This window comes from Gymnoscopelus braueri (genome assembly GCF_963280865.1).
Source record: "Gymnoscopelus braueri genome assembly, chromosome: 11".
Lineage (NCBI taxonomy): Eukaryota > Metazoa > Chordata > Actinopteri > Myctophiformes > Myctophidae > Gymnoscopelus > Gymnoscopelus braueri.
In genome coordinates, this window is record NC_137613.1 from 51,679,789 (window position 1) to 51,699,028 (window position 19,240).

Here is a 19,240-nt window from a genome sequence, read left to right on the forward strand (position 1 = left end):
CCTGACTTATTTCTCTCGCAAAATTTGGCGACCCATTTTCCAGTTTCCCTTTCACTGCAAAGCGGTGGAAAAAGATAGGATCTACAAGCATACAGCTTGTCACGCAGCAACTGTTTTATGCTTGAAGATCAGATATTTTGCGCAGGATTGAGCACATTTGTGGAACATAGCATTGTGTTCACTTGGGAGGGAGGGAGGAGGAGAGGAGACGCGTTTGTCAGCGACTGGACAGCTGATAGAATGAGAGCTTTACGCTCAGACAATAATGTGAATATTATTATTATGAATAATAATAATATAGGTTTGTCACTGGGTTGTTTACAAGTTACTATAGTTCGCTTGCTGCTACTAAATTTAGAGCAGCATTACATCACGGTCATATTATGACAGTGATGACGAAACTTCAACCTGTTTTTTGCACTTTCTCCATTTACAGCCCGTACATCTACATAAACGTTCGGATTTCAAATATAAAGTTTTTATTCCGTGGCCACGGATGTTACAATTTACTTCGGGTGGGTATAAGTACCCGTAACTTCTGTATTGTTCAATGAAAAGCATTTTAATCCGATTGGCGGTCATTTTCTCATAGAGTTATAGTGTATCAGAGTGCAATTACACCTCCCAAACGATAGGGTCACGTAGTTGAAAGCATGGAGAAAATACGGAGAAAATGGCCACCGATCGGATTTTAATGTTTTTTATTGGACAATACGGAGAATATGGGTACTTATGGGTTACCCGAATAGAATTGTAACATCCCTGGCCATGAGGTAAGCACTTTATATTTGAAATCTGAACGTTTGTGTAGATGTACGGGCTGTAAATGGAGAAAGTGCAAACACCAGGTGTAAGTTTATCGCTACTCCTCTCCTCCTCCCTAACGTAAGTTCGTCAGCATTAGTTTGGGCACTTTGGGGTCGGATTAGTGTTTTTGTTGGAACATTAAGCCGACACGCAACACCACGTTTAATGTTACGTTGTAAACAACCACCACCAAACCTTTTGTTAACTTATAACTCGATCTCTTTGTGGTGAACGCTTGTGTCTCTTCAAGTTGTTGTTTTTCCCACATTGCTTGCCTTCGGATAAAATCAAGCATTGTGTTTTGTTCTCCACATCGATGTAGCGAAAATGTGTCCATATCACCTCTTCTCTTTCTCCCGAGCCCCGTGCAAAGCATTTTACCGTTTTATTTTGTAAAGTTCCTTACAAAATCCTCCTGCCATTCATTTGACGGTGGTGTGACTCTGTGTGTGTGTGTGTGTGTGTGTGTGTGTGCGCGTGCGCGGCTGCAACTTTAAAAGGGGGTGTGTGTGTGAGTGAGGAACAGCATGCCTGCGCTGTGCATCAAAGGAGACAGGGAGTGACAAAATCATATAATAAATATATGATATAATATTTTGTCTCGTCTTTGTTCGTGAACTAAAATGACCATAGAGTTTAGTCCAGTCTTTATTTAGTGAATTACATTTTCGTCTCGTCTTTATTAGTCAACGAAATTGCATAATGATTTAGTCCCAGTTATTGTTTATTCATGGGTGGTGGTCTCGTCTTCGTCCAAATGTGCGTTGACGAACATATTTCGTTTCGTTTTCGTTAACGAAATCAACACTGCATGGAAGTAAAAATGAGATCCCCACATACACAAATCACAAATCATGATGACATATAGGAGACAGATAGAAATACACACTAGCCTACTGCCTACACTTTCATAGACATGCCTGCTTATTTCGCTCTCAAAATTTGGCAACCCATTTTCAACTCTCTGCTTTTTAGAAGACAATGGAACCCCCCACTGTTTGGGGGAGAAAGTGTGAACTAGTCTGGAGAACAGAGGGAGACAGTGGCCAATAGGATAGCCTGATTTGGGGATCAAAATGATCATTTTTCAGGCTTGGTGGAGGAGTATGAAACCTCAGTCATGCGAGTGTTAATGGCTTGATTGTGTTTTGAACATGGCAACATATATAATGAACATTACATTTATGTTGGCCTTTTAGCCTCTCATATTCACCGTTGAATAGTCTGTACATATGTGTGTATCCATTCATTAATTTATGTATTGGTGATATTGGTTTGAATTCATGCATATTCCTATATATGCAAACTGGGGGGGGGTCCTTGAAATTAAAATGGTTCAGAATCACTGCTATAGCTGTAAAAAATCTCTTATGGGGGGGTCCCTGGCGTATCTTTTTAAATGGGGGTCCGTAGGCTAATACTATATGTGTCAATATGGGGGTCCTTAACATGAAAACGTTTGAGAACCACTGGTCAAGGGGGTTTAAGACGGTGGTTAAATACAGTATAAAAAAAGCTAGTTGAAGGTTATTGTTATTCTATTAGTGATGGAGTGTTGAATGTAGCATGGCATCACCCAGTGTTGTGTTTTGTTGCGTTTGTGATGGAGATAAAGTGAGTCAGCCAGTGAAACCGTGTGTGTGTGTGTGTGTGTGTGTGTGTTAGAACTAACACCCTCTGCTGAATATGAAGCTGTCAGGCAGAAACCTCCTATCTCCATATTTCTACTTTTTATGTATCGTTCGTATATTAATAACTCCGTCAGACTACACTACAGTGTCACGCAAACGTAGCAGAAATTGCCGATCTACAAGCTCACAGCGCGTTGTGAGCTTGTATTAAAAGAGCTTGTGCCTAATAATAACTACATTGAATCACAGCTCCTTTTTTGTTTTACATTTCCTGAAAAGCATCAATTATGGACATATACAAGGTTTCCTCCTGACAGTGACTATATGAGCTGTTAGGAGGAGCAGAGAGGGCTGTTTATGCTCCGATGGAGGATTGTTAACCTCGCCAGAGGTCTGTGCCCGCGTCTCAGATGGAGTGTGTGTGTGTGTGTGTGACTATACTTGTGAGGGTCCCCACAAAGTGTAGTAGAATTTGAGAAATGGGTGTTGTTAGGACACGTTTTTCATGTGACGAGTGAAATGCTTGCTTTATGGTTAAAACGATAATTTTTTGAGTCAGGTTTACGAGTGGGAAAAGATTTGCACGACGTGATGTGAGCTTGCAGATCGGCTATTTTGGTCTTGAGGCTGAAAATGGCAGACAATTGTGAACATGGCATTCACAAGATCGCCAAATGTTGATGTCCTCACAAGTAATGGTAATGCTCGTGTGTGTGTTTGCATTACTATAGTTTGAGGACCTACAAGTATAGTAGAATATGAGAAATGGGCGTTGTTAGGACCATTTTTAACGAGCAAAATTGTTTTATAAAAAAAAAAATACATACAGTAGGAGTTATGCCTGATTTACACTTAGTTGCGCGCTGGTGTCGTGCACCAAAAACATGCTGATCTACAAGCTCACTGGGCTTGTAGATCTGCTATTTTTCGGCTTTAGGATTATGGTTAAAAATGGCAACCAAAAAAATGGTATTCATAACATCACCGTCTTAAAATGTTGATGTCCTTATAAGTATAGTAATACAAACAAAACGTGTGTGTGTGTGTGTGTGTGTGTGTGTGTGTCATGTCTGACAGCTGGCGAGGCTCAGGGAGCGCAATAAGAACAGGAATTCGGAGCAACCTTCACCCCTTTGCTTCCAGGAGAAACGTAGCACCGCGGCCCCGTTGTACCGTGCATGTGTCCACATCATGGGCCTACTGGACACACATAACCACTATTATTTCAAAGAGGCCTAAATCCCTGGGGAGAGGGGTCAACGGCAACAAGTGGCTACATTTTGTTTTTTGTCGTACAACTGTACGCTGTGTTGTTGTTGTTGTGGGGAAGAGGAACCGCTTTGTTTTTGTTACCTCAAAGCGTCCTTTATCCATTTAGACCGCGAGCGCATCTGTGTCATTTTAGATTTCTTTGGGCTATTCAAAAATAGCAGATATACAAGCTACGAGCTTGTAGATCTGCTATTTTTGAAAAATCGTGAAAATGTTTGCAAATCTTTGAATATATATATTTTATCAAGCGAACATCTTTAACTCAAATCTTTGCTCATGGGGTCCCTGGAACAAAATATGTTAACTTAAGATGGGGTCAGCGACCAAATACATGTAATTTCGGGTGGCCCTTGACATGAAAATGTTTGAGCACCACTGATATTATAGCAACATAGGTTTTTCAGAAAACTGTTAGGATTTAGAAGACATTTGTAGAATCGGCCTCAGGTGTTAATGGGTTAACCACTTGAACCCCTATAGCACCCCTGTTTTGGGGCGGAGATTTGCCGGAAATAGCCGATCCACAGCGCGTGGCGTTGCGACAACGTTGTGAGCTTGTGGACTACCGTTCTGTGTGAACCTTAATGTCTAATCTGTACATTCATGCTTCTATGTGGGCGTACCGAAGTGTCCCCACCTCGCACCTTAGGCCTAACCTCATGTACATACTGTACCTGCTGGTTTATGTGCATATATATATATATAGTATTAGGTATCTTAGATTTTGCTTCTCCTTTGACATGTTTTTCTTTACCTTTTTGATTTTTCTAATTGCTCACACCTGCCAGCACTTGAAGCTCATAAGGAGAGTGAATACCAGCAGTAGAATTTTTGCGGGGGAGTTTGGCAAATTACGGTTAGCTGTGTTGCTCATTCCACGAATGCACCATCCTTACAAGTTATACCTCATGGTAAAGGTCTTTCTAACGACATAAAATACAATACCAATTGGTATTATTGAAGGGGAGAAATAATTGACCGAAATAAAGTTTGTAAACATTGAAACATTTGAAATATATTTGAAACATTTCAACAACACAAATCTTGTATGGGGGTCCCTGGCACAAAACCTTTTCAGATGGGGTTCCCTGGCCAAATATACAGTATATTAATTTGGGGGTCCTTGACATGAAAAGGTTTGAGAACCAGATCTAACTCCATCTCTCTTATGTTGTGCTTGTCTGTGTGTTATCCAGATGATGAGGTGGACCTGCAGCGTATCTCTACAGGCAGCGAGGGGGGCCACTCGGGAGACGGGACGCCGCCGTCCAAACGCAAAGGCAAGTTCTCCAGCCTGGGACGCATCTTCAAGCCCTGGAAATGGAGGAAGAAGAAGCCCAGCGACAAGTTCGCCGAAACGTCTATAGGTAACGTCTATCTGGGAAATAATTCATTCTCGTCATTTGTATCAACTGTAATTATTAGTACTGTATTATTATTATTTTTTCAACAGGGAGACCGGTTTTGTGTGTGTGTGTGCGTTTTCTTTTAATCCTTATCTTATGTAATTTATCTCTTGCAGCTTTAGAGAGAAAGATCTCTGTGCGCAAAAGCCGTAAAGAGCTAATCGAAAGAGGGGTGCTGAAAGAAATCCCTGAGAATGGTGGGTATATATTAATAATGCAAAGTACAGATACTCAAAACATTTACTTAAGTACAGTACTCAAGTAAATGTACATTGCAGTTAGAACTGCTGACTCACTCCCAATTTTCCGCCGCAATCTGAAGACTCACCTCTTCAGACTCCACCTTAGCCGTAACACTGCCTTGACGACCATACAGACGCAGTCTTGTGCAAAGGTTAAAATGTAACTTAGATAGAATGTTATTTAGACAGTTTCCATTGTTTACCTGGCATCCTATAGTTTCAACGTGCAGATTATTATGTTTGATATAATATTTTTTAGACTGATGCTAGGTTATTGATGTACCTAGAGATTGATGTATGTTTTTACCTTGCTTACTGTAAGTCGCTCTAGATAAAACAGTGGTGGGAAAAGTACCGGTACTCAAATATTTTACTTGAGTAAAAGTATCAATACTGCAATGTAGAAGTACGGTACTCTGTTACAAGTAAAAGTCCGAAATTCAAAAGTGAGTAAAAGTACAAAAGTATTGGTATGAAAATGTACTTAAAGTACCAAAAGTATAAGTACTAAAATGTTTGAAAATAGCAGATCTACAAGCTCACAATGCGTCGCGATGCGATGCGTTGTGAGCTTGTAGATGTGCTTTTTTCAAATAGCCTACTGTAGGTATTTAAATAGGGCTAAAGTGGTTAATGTAGGTTTTATAATGTAATAATTTATATCTGCAAAGTAACTAGTAACTAAAGTTTTCAAATAATTGTAGTGGAGTAAAAGTGCAATATTTGCCTCTGAGATGTAGTGGAGTAGAAGTAAAAGTATTGACAATTTTAAGTAAAAATACCTATTTTATTTTTTTTAAGTACAGTACTTGAGTAAATGTGCTTAGTTTCTTTCTTTACACCGCTGCTGCTAAAATGCCTAAATTGCAATCGTCCACCACTGACCGCTTGTTTCTGTTCGACGGGGGGGGCTGACAGAAAGCCACGAGGCGAACCACGCCAAACCGGTGAAGAATGGCCACCCGGTGCCCATGGACGGGGACAGGGTCTCTCAGTCGGGCGTGCGGGTGGACATCCGGGCCAACCCCGCCTGGCTGCCCCAACCGCACCACCACGGGGGAGACGAGCGCCGGGGCAGCAGCGGACCCCCGCCGGAGCCGTCGGACGCCCGCCGGACCCGGGCGCCCTCCGACGCCTCGGGCCGCAACCGGGCCCCGCTGGACGTGGACTCGCACGCCCGGCTCGCCGTGGAGGCCGACAGGCGGAGCCGCCTGCCCTCGGACGTGAGGGGAGGGAGTTTACCCAGGGGACAGCAGCAGGCCCCCGACGAGGGCAGGCCGCCGCCGCCGCGGAGAGGAGGGGACGAGAGGAGGGACGACAGGGAGGACCGGGGAGGAGGGAGGAGGGACGAGCGGGAAGACGCCGGCGAGAGGAGGGAGCAGAGGCGAGACGACCGCGGTGAGAGGGAGGACAACCGAGAGCTCAGGGAGAGGAGGGAGAGGAGGGAGGAGAAGAGAGAGGATAGGACGGACAGAGAGGACAGGGAGCGGAGGGAGCGGGACGACAGGGAGCGGAGGGACAGAGAGGACAGGGAGAGGCGGGGGGACAGAGACAGAGAGGAGAGGGAGGAGAGGAGGACGGACAGGAGAGACAACCGGGGAGACAAAGAGGAGCGGGACAGAGAGGAGAGGAAAGAGGACAAGGGGGAGAGGAGAGAGGACAGGGGGGAGAGGAAGGACGGCCGAGGAGAGAGGGAGGACAGAGAGAGGAAGGAAAACCGAGGGGAGAAGGAGGAGAGGAAAGACGAGAGGGACGACCGCGAGAGGAGAGACGGGAGAGGAGGAGGAGGAGGAGGTAGGGCTGTCATGATTTACACATTTAAGTTGACGATTAATTGTCACAAATAATTGCGATTAACGATGTAATTGTGTGTTTGGCCGTTAGGAGCATATGAACACAATTTGAATTTGTGTTTTGTGTTTTTAGGCTTCATAATCACAAATTGCACAGGGCTGACAAATAACTTAAATATCTCTGCCGTCCGGCAGAAACCAGCTAACTCCAAAATGTTCATTTTCCAGGAAATGACGAAAACAAAACAAAAAGAGTTAGGAGGTTTTGTTCATCATTGATAAGAACAGCTAAATTGACCTCCAAGCTCACAATGAGGTTGGAGGTCAAAAAGGGGTGGAGCCAGAAAAAACAGCTAACTCCACCCCTGGACTTTAGCAGAAAGCAGAAAGTTTGAGGATCCAATGGAGTTAGCTGGTTCTGTCAGAAGCGCTTTTTAATGCTTTTCATTGGTTCAAATTTTTTTTGACTTTCAGAAAAAGTTAAAATAGCATGTTAAAATAGCATGACATGTAAGCTTGTAGATCTGCTATTTCTGATATTTTTGGAAAATGTATGAAAAATTTTCAACAACAATTCTGACGGTTATGCAAAATAATTGCGATTATGTAATAATTGTGACTCGGTTTAGGAGGAGGAGGAGAGCGCGAGGACAGAGACAAGGAGAGGAGAGAGGAGCAGCAGCAGCGGGACCGGCGGAACGACCGGGAGCACCGGCGGGAGGAGCGCGAGCGCGACAGGAGAGAGAAGGAGGCCAGGCCCGTCTCGGAGATGGACCATCTGAGGCCCAGCCTGCAGAAGAGCTCCTCGGAGGACAACAAGAAGGTCCGCCCGGCCTCGGAGGCCGCCGACCGCCGGTGCACCACCCTGCCCCGCTACTCGGCTCCCATCGAGGAGCAGCACCGAGGACGTGCGGGTAAGATGGTCCTCCACAAGGGTTGACGATACACTCAACATGGCCACGTTATTAGGAACGCCTTGTTATCGCAATATAGGCTCTATGCACAGCAGCCATATTGGAAATAAATTGGGCCTCTTCCTTCCTTCCTTCCTTCACAGGTGTTACCAATGATGCTAATTGAGGTTTTGTTCCAACATAGTCCCGGTGCTGATATCGTGCATGTTGGCTCACTGGAAAAACTCTTCAAAGTATGGTCCAGGGACCCTCATGATTCCCTTGAGGGGGTTCCTAATGGCCCCTTACGGGTGTGTAACTCTGAGAGTGTACAAATGGGTCCATTTGGTTCCATTTGTACACTCTCAGAGTTATGGGTGTCCTTGAAATTAAAAAGTTTGAGAACCACTGTGCTGCACGAAATGGAACAGAGCCTTCATTAGAAACACCTGTGAAGGAAGTAAAGGAGAGGCCCAATTTGAGGAACCAACCTCCCGAACACAATTATGTTTTTCCTTAGTATAATTGGTAAGGAAGAGGCCCAACTTCTTCTTCTGTGCATAAAGCCTATTACATGGCCTCAACTATTCTTGCACCTTAATGTCTATATTATGAACAGTATATACCAGCTGCTATACTCATGCACCTTATCACTTAATACCATGAAGGTGTAGCTTGTAGATCAGCTAAAATACCCGATCTACAAGGTCACAACACGCCATGATGCAACACGTTGTGAGCTTGGACTGTAGATTGGCTCTTTTCGAGAGAGAGAGAGAGAGAGAGAGAGAGAGAAGCTGAACATTGAATTAGGGCCGAAGTGGTTGACATGACCTTTGGATTTGTAGGCTTGCTCGTTAGCTAATTAACAGCTGATTCTCTTGATAGATTACGTTGTTTCCCAGAGCAGCGGATATAAACAGGAAGTTTATAAAGGTTACAACGGTCAGGAACAGTGCTGTTATTGTTTACACCATTAAACCCTTTGCGCGTACAGTAGCCAGCAATGATCTCTCTGCCCCCCAACAATGTTTACTTCAATTCTCCCATTGTGCCTCCTCGGCAGAAATATACAATTTAAATGCTGTTTAACCCATTAACGCATCTGTGTCATTTTTTTTTTTTGGCTCTTAAAAAATAGCAGATATACAAGCTTATAGCTCGGCACCGAGTGCTGCGCTATGAGCTTGTAGATCTGCTATTTTTGAAAAATCTTGAACATTTGTGCAAATCTTATATATTTTTTTTCCGTGGCCAAATACATATCATCTTGGGGGGTCATTGACATGAAAAAGTTTGAGAACCACTGATATTATAGCAGCATAATTTTTTTTTAGTTTTTTCTTTTAGGATTTAGACATTTGTAGAATCCCCGGAAGCAAAGATTTGAGTTACAAATGTTCGCTTTAAAAAAAAAATATATATATATATATATATATATATATATATATATATATATATATATATAAAAAGTTTGGCGCAAATCTTCAAGATTTTTCAAAAAAAGCAGATCTACAAGCTCATTGCCCGGCACTCGGTCCCGCGCTATGAGCTTGTAGATCTGCTATTTTTGAATAGCCCAACGTATGAGATAATGGCTAAAGTGGTTAAAAATGACAGATGCTGTCCCGGTCTTAATGGGTTAAATCTCCTAGCACCCACGTCAATAGCCTACTCTATAAACATCATTTAGATCTGCCGCTGAAATGTCCCCGAGCTCTATGAGTTTCTCCTCTAATTGCGTCGGTCAGAGATGGTGGAGAAATGAGCATTGAGCCACAGTCATTGATCACAACACTGCCTCAGCTGCTGGTATAATCACCACTCCCTCCCATGCAAAGTGCTTTTGAATAAAATGTCACAGGGCCCAAAGTGACAGATGATCAGACTGAGAGGGTTTTTAGATTCATTTATTTCACGCGGTGAAAGCTCCACAACTTCTGAATCACTGACAGGGATGTAGATCAGCTAAAATACCCGATCTACAAGGTCACAACACGCCATGATGCAACACGTTGTGAGCTTGGACTGTAGATTGGCTCTTTTCGAGAGAGAGAGAGAGAGAGAGAGAGAGAGAAGCTGAACATTGAATTAGGGCCGAAGTGGTTGACATGACCTTTGGATTTGTTAACGAACAGTCGTTCTCAAAAGTGGGCGTCCAGGGACCCCCAGGGTGTCCTCGAAGGGGGTTCCAGGGGGTCCCCAGAAAGAATAGTTAACAGCATCAAAATCTGTTTCACCACTTTAAACCTACGTTGTGTATTTGAACATTTGAAAAACGTTCGAAACCAGACGAATCTGCATTGCAAAAAAAAAGTTTTGGATTTGGTCGAAAGCAGTTGTGATTGGATTTCACTCCCTCCGAAGTAGTGAGGGACCAATCAGGGCCCAGTATACAAATATGGGGCGGGTTTATATAATATTTAGGCAGTGATCCGTGGTCCAAATACATATTAGTTTAGGGGTCCTTTGACATGAAAAAGGTTTGAGAACCACCGCTTTTAAAATGCCGTTGAGTGCCATTCAGTCAAAGAGCTCAAACTGCAGACTTCTAGAGAACTGCTTTAGATGCATTCATGTCACGTAGCGTAGAGAAGCCCCCAGGCTGTGAGTGCCTGACAGGCCAAAGCAGCAGGAGACAGAAACACACGCCTAGAAGATAAGAGCAGAGAAAACCTTCATCATAGAGTGTGTGCTCCTGTGTGATGATTCTCTGTACTTTCACTGAATGGCTTCTTATAAGCTCTTAAAAAAAGCTGCTTATTCGTCCCGGATCGCTGGCGTAGCGGTCCGGGCACCAAGGCTCAACGTAGCCTGACAGCGCGTCTCGGGTTCGAGTCCCGATCCCGACGGCCTTTGCCGTCGGGATCGGGACTATATATATTTATTTATTTATTTTTAAAGCCGCTTATTCATACAAGGTTAAGCTCAGCTCTGTGCTCTTGTGTGTTCTCCATTTCTTTGTGCTTTTAAAACATTAAGGTTTGTACTTCTTGCTCCTTAGAGCATTGGTTCCAAGGGGGGTCCACAGCTAAATGGTTGATATTTAGGAACCAAAATGGACCCTTACAGTTCTATAACTCTTGGGAGTGGACATATAGAACCAAATGGACCTGTAAGGGTCCATTTGGTTCTATTTGGTTCCATCTGTACACTCTCAGAGTTAAATTAACTCAGATTTTACCATGTAAATTGAGGTCTCAGTCGCAGATGTAAAAAGCTTGTATGGAATGGGGGGTTCCTTGTCTAACGCATATGAAACTAGGGGTCCTTGAAAGAAAGTTTCAGCGCTCGGGTGGCGCAGTGGTAAAAGTGCCCTGCCCACCACCACGGAGGTCGTGGGTTCGAATCCACCGTGGTGCGTCCGTCTTTGTCGAGCGTCTGCACGAACACAGTTGGCCCTTGTTAAGGGGGAGGGAAGCTGGGAGGGTGAGGGTGAGGGCGGCACCTGTCAGAGGGGAATGTTGTGAGGCGGGAGGAGTAGGACGAAGGCTCTACGTCCTCCCGGTGGGGGCTCCTCACTGGCAGGTGAGTCAGTAGGATATGACAGCTGTGACAACACAGAAATGTGTGTGGGGAGGAATCAATAGACCAATTATTTGTTTACCAACATTGAGACTGGATGCACACAGGTGATTGTTTCACGCAATCAATTCTCCACCTGTTGTTTTGGGGTGCGCTGGTTTCAGCACACTCCAACCCCCTCTTGTGTGCATACTGGTTGCACGCATACTGGTTCTTATCAGTGTGACGTCGTCTGTTAAGGGGTCTATTGGCATAATGACTACATTGGCGAGAAAAAGGGGTAAAAAATAATTGGCTACTCTAAAAAAAATAAAGAGAAAAACAGAAAGTTTCAGAATCACTACCTTAGAGAGCCAGTGAAAACCTTAAGCGTTGTTGTGATCTCCTCCTTTGTGTGTTTTTGCGTGTGTGTGTGTGTGTGTGCGTGCGTGTGCTGCTGCACGTGCCTCCTCCTACAGAATCCACCGGCGTCCGCTTCGCCCCGACCCCCGACTCGCCGCAGCAGCAACAGCGAGACTCCCTGAGGGAGCCCCCTCCCCCCGGCAAGCAGGCCATGATGCCCCCAAAGTGGATGACGGGCCCTCCCTCCGAGCTGGCAGCCGCCAACGGCAACCTTCCCCCTTCCTCCTCGTCCTCCTCCGCCTCCTCCGCGTCCTCGACGTCGTCCTCCTCGGCGGTGCCGATAGCGGTGGCCAAGCCCCCGCGGACGGTCTCCCTGATCAGCGAGGACCCCCCGCCTCCGCCGCGGCCCGCGGCGGCCGGCTCGGAGACGCCGCCCCCCGTGCCGCCCCACGCCAAGCAGCCCCCCGTGCCGCCGCCCAAGCCCAGCAACCGCAACAGCAACCCCGCCGTGCTCGGTGAGTCGGCCGTGTTATCTAACACATGTTTTATTTTCCAGGTGAAGTTTTATTTTGCAGGTGAAGATACACAATCTCTTTTTTATGACGCAGCCTTGTTTGGGGTAGCAGCTGCACAAAAAGTTATGACTTCCAAAGCATAAACAAACATTTAAATAAAATGGAAACATTTCAAATGAGTTGACCCATTGAAACCGGGAAAGCATCTGTGTCATTTTTTTATTTCTTTGGCTATTAAAACATAGCAGATATACAAGCTCATAGCGCTACGATATTAAAATATCTTGTATATCTGTTATTTTTGAATAGCCAAAGAAATCTTAAATGACACAGATGCGTTCCCGGTCTTAATGGGTTAATCACTTGAACCCAATTGGCCATACTCTGAGGGCAACATTAGTCAAAAATAGCCGATGTACGAGCTTGTAGATCAGCTAGTTGTTGTCGAAGAGCCTTGGTGTAGAGGCTACTACACCAAGTACAGAACTAACTGTCTAGTAGGGTGTGAGGGGTTAAGAGTGCAAACAGAGTCAGAAGGCAAGAGAAAGAATGGCACACTTTAGGAGTTCAATATGGTTTTCCATCTTTTTTAATACATCATCTCTGTCGGGCAGAAAACTTGTATCTCAATTTACCTTTTTATGTTGTTTCATAAATTACGGTAATCCTCTTACTGTTTTAATTAATTGTATATGGCGGTGCCACACAAATGTAGCAATAATAGCCGATCTACAAGCTCACACTTTTGCCAGGCTGGAAGGGATTTAAGTGTGTCTGTGGGTTTTATAAATATTGAACCAGCGAAACGTTGTTAACAAGAACTTGTGACTAAATAATAACTACATTTGAACACAGGTTATTTTTTTTTATTTTCTTCCATTTCCTGAAAAGTTATGGTTTTGGACATACAAGGTTTCCACCTTGAGAGCGCAGACATGTTATTTAGTACAGTATTGTTTAATGATAAACAGGCCTTCACGTTAATGAAAGTTTGACAGTCGTCATAATAATGCTCTGGGTTGTGTATAAATAAATAGGGCTTCAGGACCGGCATATGTTGGATTATGAATGAAGCTTCAGTAGAAATGTACTTAACAGAATGCAGACATGTGTTCAGCACTCTGCAGTATGGCTCGGTTTGTCGGAGGAGACAGCTGGCTGGCACACAGAAATGTGGGTTGCCAGGTTTTGCGAAAGGAACGAGCCCAACAGAAGCGACAAGGTTGCATGATAGGGTGGTCCCCAGCTAAATTTGTTTGTTGTTGTTGTACCACTTGAACCCTGTATACGGTATGCAGTGGTGGAAAAAGTACTCAAACTCTTTGCTTAAGTAAAAGTATCAATACTGCAATGTAGAAGTGCTCCATTACAAGTAAAAGTCCGGAATTCAGAATTTACAAAAGTATTGGTATCAAAATGTACTTAAAGTACCAAAAGTAGAAAGTACTCATTATGCTGATTACCCATTTCACAGGTTTTCAAAAGAATGAAATGTAAAATTATTTTGAAAAAAGCAATCTACAAGCTCACAATGCGTCGCATCACAACACATTGTGAGCTTGTAGATCGGCTATTTTCAAATGGCCCAAATGTATATAGGGCTGTATGTTTTGTAGTAATAATAAAAATCTGCAAAGTAACTAGTAACTAAAGTTTTCAAATAATTGTAGTGGAGTAAAAGCACAATGTTTGCCTTTGAGATGTTGTGGAGTAGAAGTAAAGGTTTAGACAACATTTACGAAGGAAGCCCAAATAAGCAACTACACTTTAGAAACTAGCCCAAAAAAACGCAACCCTCTACCGATAATAGCAAGCGACTTATCCCATTCAATCTTGGAAAGCATCTGTGTCATTTTAGATTGTAGCTATATATATATATAGCAACGCAAGTTTTTCAGAAAACTGTAAGGATTTAGAAGGCGTACTGTATGTAGAATCGGCCTCAGGTCAAAATGGCTTATAATACGCGGACATGGCAACACTGGCTGCTGGCACAGAGAAATGAAGGCAGGCAAATGTGCGCACACACCCGCATGCAAGCGCTGCAACGCTGTAATTTCAGCTACTTAAGAGCGTCTGTCAGCAAGCCTTTCCCCACACGGCACGGAGAATGACAATTACACCCTCAGCCCCTCCAAGGAAGAAAAACAACATGCTTCAGGGTGTTAAATCTGTGCAATTATGCCTCACGCTTACCAAACTGCAGTTATTCACAAACAAACATACAGCACAGTCAGCAACACCAAATCAAGCTCCAACCCCAAATATTGTAAGAAAAAGGGAAGTATAAACACTGATTTTGAGGTTGTTCTGTTTTCAGCCTTGATTGAAGAAAAATGTGGTGGTTGGCTGATAGACAGTGGTGGAAAGTAACTAAGTACATACTGTACTTAAGTACCAATTTGAGGTATTTTTTTATTTACTGGAGTATTTCCAATTTTCATTACTTTTACTTCTACTCCACTACATCTCAGAGGCAAATATTGTACTTTTACTCCGCTACAATTATATGAAAACTTTAGTTACTAGTTACTTTGTAGATTTGACAAAACATACATTAACCACTTCAGCCCTATATGCATTTTGGCCATTTGAAAATAGCCGATCTACAAGCTCACGATGTGTCGCATCGCGACGCATTGTGAGCTTGTAGATCTACTATTTTCAAAAGATTGTTTACATTTTATACATTTGAAAACTTGTGAAATGGGACATACAGCATAATGAGTACTTTCTACTTTTGGTACTTTTAAGTACATTTTGATACCAATACTTTTGTACTTTTACTCAAGTACATTTTTAATCCTGGACTTTTACTTGTAACAGAGTATTTCTATATTGCAGTATTGATACTTTTACTTAAGTTAAAACAAATAGTACTTTTTGTTAAAAATCTACTTTATCGTCACATCACAGGTTTACAAGTGTAAAGAAAATAAAAAAAATAATTTTTCGTACAAGCTCCATTATTTTGTCATTTTTAGGAAGGAGAATAGAATGAAGAAAGAACAAGGAAAATGCGGATAATTTTCTTGATATGAGTAGAGTGAAAATATATAATTGCTTACATATACAAGTCATATATTTTGGATATTCATAATTGTGCATATATTTGGCACCTTCATTTCTATAGTAAAAAGGAGAAGTCATGCATTCTTATACAGTAGCTCTTTTTTACCTTCATTCTAGGCCAGCCTTCATCTAAATCCTCGTTCCCGCTGTAAACCTCGCAGCTGTCAGCGGGCAGCTCATCATCATCATCACGTCATGCAGCCTGTTTTTATCTGCATTATTTAGTCCGAAGTTTCAGTGTCACCGCAGCCACCATGGAGTGTTTTCTAGAACAGGGGTCTTAAACTTGGGGTCCGGGACCCCTAGGGGGTCCTCAGAGTTACTATACGGGGTCCGCCAAATCTTTCTGTGATAGGATGTTTATTTTTTGTTGCATTAACCACTTAGCATCCCTATTCTGAGGCGAACATTTGTAACTCAAATCTTTGCTTCTGGGGGTCCCTGGAGCAGAATATTTTGAGATGGGGGTCCGTGGCCAAATGCATATCTAAAAATGTTTTCTAAATCCTAACAGTATGTTGCTATATCAGTGGTGCTCCAACTTTTCCATGTCAAGGACCGCCAAAATGATATGTGTTTGGCAGCGGACCCCCATCTCAAGATATTCAAAGATTTGCAAAAAATAAATCACGCTTTTTCAAAAAATAGCAGATCTACAAGCTCATAGTGCGGCACTCGTGCCTAGAAATCTTAAAATGACACAGATGACACCGGAATACATCACCTTTTCCTATCAATTGCTCACCCCATGACGCCTTGAATTCATGGAGATTTCTTCGTTTTTTTGTCACATTCCTGAGCTAATCATCCAATATTTGACTAATGAATAGGAGACCAGTCTCAACTGGAGCATAACCATATGTAAAACATTGTCTTTGAGCCTGGATTATCAGTAGGCTCATTATTTGTACAATTATTTGATACAGTTTTGCATTGGTCTCCTACCACAGCAGACACCACAAATATTGCATTATTGGCTCAGGAATGAGACAAAAAAGAAAAACTCATGAGGTGAGGACTTGATAGGAAAATAGTCATTTTGTGTGGTGAAGTATTCGTCAGAGTGAGAGAGAGAGACTGATACAGAGACAGACAGACAGACAGACAGACAGACGGAGAGAGAGCAGAGAATGAGAGAGGGACAGACAGACAGACAGACAGACAGACAGACAGACAGACAGACATGCTCTGGCTTGTCTCAAACAGTGTTTTGTGCAGCGTTGGCACCTCTCCTCGCCCCAGCTCATGAGTCACTTCACCGCGTATGAAATGAACCGTGATTGGCTGAAACAGTGTTGTGTGTGTGTGCCCTTTAAACCCCCCCCCCTCCCTGGTGTCCTTGTTTACATCCTTGTGCGCTCTCCTCGTGCGCGCTCAGTGAAACCCGACCCCCCCCCCACACACACACACACACACACACACACACACACACACACACACACACACACACACACACACACACACACACACACACACACACACACACACACACACACACACACACACACACACACACACACACACACACACACACCCACACACCCACACACACAGTTCCTGTTGCCGCTCATATATTTCCATAGCATTTGTCATCAGGTGCCCTTCCCATAGATACAGTCAGCAGTCCCATGTGTATATGTAGGCTGTCAGTGGTGTAAAGTAACTAAGTACATTTACTCAAGTGCTGTACTTGTAAAATGTTTTGGTACTTTTACTTTACTGGAGTATTTCCAATTATCAATACTTGTACTTTTACTCCACTATATCTCAGAAAATATTGTATTTTTATTCCACTACAATTGTTTGAAAGCTTTAGTTACTTTGCAGATATAAATTATTATAACATTATTATTATTATTATAAAACATACATTAACCACTTTAGCCCTATTTTATACCTAGGCAATTTGAAAATAGCCGATCTACAAGCTCACAACGCGTCGCCAACGCGTCGCGAGCTTGTAGATCGGCTATTTTCGGCGCGCAACTTCGTATAAATCTCTGGCTTGAGAGCTCTGCAGCTCATTGGCTCCCTGACTGCCTCGGAGATGCTGTCGATGCCACAGGGAAGGACCTGTGTTTTTCTGCCTTGTGTAATGGTCTCCTAGGACTACACACACACACACACACACACACACACACACACACACACACACACACACACACACACACACACACACACACACACACACACACACACACACACACACCCCCCCAGTGGTGTAAAGTAACTAAGTACATCTACTCAAGTACTTTTTGAGGTACTTTTACTTCTACTCCACTACATCTCAGAGGCAAATATTGTACTTTTACTCCACTACAATTATTTGAAAATTGTAGTTACTAGTTACTTGCCGATATAAATATACTTTATAAAACATACATTAACCACTTAAGCCCTATTTTATACCTAGGCTATTTTCAAATATTATAGCGGTAGTACTTTTACTTCAAGTATATTTTGATGCCAATACTTTTGTACTTTTACTCAAGTAAATTTTGAACACTGGACCTTTTAGTTGTAACAGAGTATTTTTACATGATGGTATTGATACTTTTACTTAAGTAAAACATTTGAGTACTTCTTCCACCACTGAGAGACACACAAACACAGTACACACACACACACACACACACACTCTGTGTCGTTACACTGCAATCTCAGCAGCAAGCTGTGGAACCTCAGCTGCCTTGGTCTCTCGGCTCGTATCGACCGAGCCTGATGTGTCTGTGTTTAATATGTATTGACTCTGCAGGGCAGTATTTGATTACGTTTAGTTTTTGAAGTGTTTTCCAATCGTCTACATACTGTATGCCGCTGGTTGTGTTCACACCACATTAGAATGTAAAGGAGGGTTGAGGTTCTGCAGCCCAAGGGCTAAAACCCTGTGGATTTTTTTATGTAGAACAAACTAGTTAAAAGTTGCATCTATTAGCTCTGCAACTTGGTTACTGCTTCAGGGCACCAGTGGTGTAAAGTAACTAAGTACATTTACTCAAGTACTGTATTTACTTTTACTTTACTGGAGTATTTCCAATTTTCAAAATGTTTACTTTATTTTTTACTACTACACTACATCTCAGAGGCAACTATTGTCCTTTTTTTTGGTGAAAACTTTAGTTACTTTGTAGATTTTGATTATCACAAAACATACATAAACCACTTCAGCCCTATATACATTTTGGCCATTTGAAAATAGCCGATCTACAAGCTCACAATGCGCCGTGAGCTTGTAGATCTGCCATTTTAATATTTTACACTAAACTGAAACATTCTGCAAAATGAGTGGGCTACTTTCTACTGGTGGTACTTTATATACTTTTTGATACCAATACTTTTGTACTTTTACTCAAGTAATCTTTTGAATTCCGGACTTTTACTTGTAACGGAGTATTTCTACATTGCAGTATTGATACTTTTACTTAACCCATTTAGACCTGAGGCCGATTCTAATAACGCCTTCTAAATCCTGACCTAAAAGAAATCTGTAAAAATGTATGTTGCTATATACTGTACATAGCAACAAAGAACCCCAAAAGGGGTTCCCGTCCTGAAAGGTATAGTTACAAATAGGGGTTCCCGCCCAAAATGTAAAAAATTTGAGTACTTTTCCCACCACTGCGTACAATGTAAGACAAACTCTATTTCCCCGAGAGTATCCTGTGGTCTTCATGTCCTATAGCTGGTAACGTCCCCAGCCAACACCAGTACCCCCTCCCCTTCCCCTTCCCTCCCCACCCCT

At 42.8% G+C, this 19,240-nt stretch overlaps 1 protein-coding gene across 4 annotated transcripts in view; it reads left to right on the top strand.

Annotated features, from left to right (window-relative positions):
• Positions 1 to 19,240, top strand: part of phactr4a (phosphatase and actin regulator 4a) — a 95,318-nt gene that overhangs the window by 53,849 nt on the left and 22,229 nt on the right. For all 4 annotated transcript variants that reach the window (XM_080442827.1, XM_080442826.1, XM_080442825.1 and 1 more), the window contains 5 exons: positions 4,907 to 5,077; positions 5,233 to 5,313; positions 6,277 to 7,152; positions 7,781 to 8,065; positions 12,028 to 12,426. In XM_080442827.1, coding sequence (XP_080298953.1) covers positions 4,907 to 5,077; positions 5,233 to 5,313; positions 6,277 to 7,152; positions 7,781 to 8,065; positions 12,028 to 12,426 — 1,812 coding nt within the window. The remainder of the gene's footprint in view (positions 1 to 4,906; positions 5,078 to 5,232; positions 5,314 to 6,276; positions 7,153 to 7,780; positions 8,066 to 12,027; positions 12,427 to 19,240) is intronic.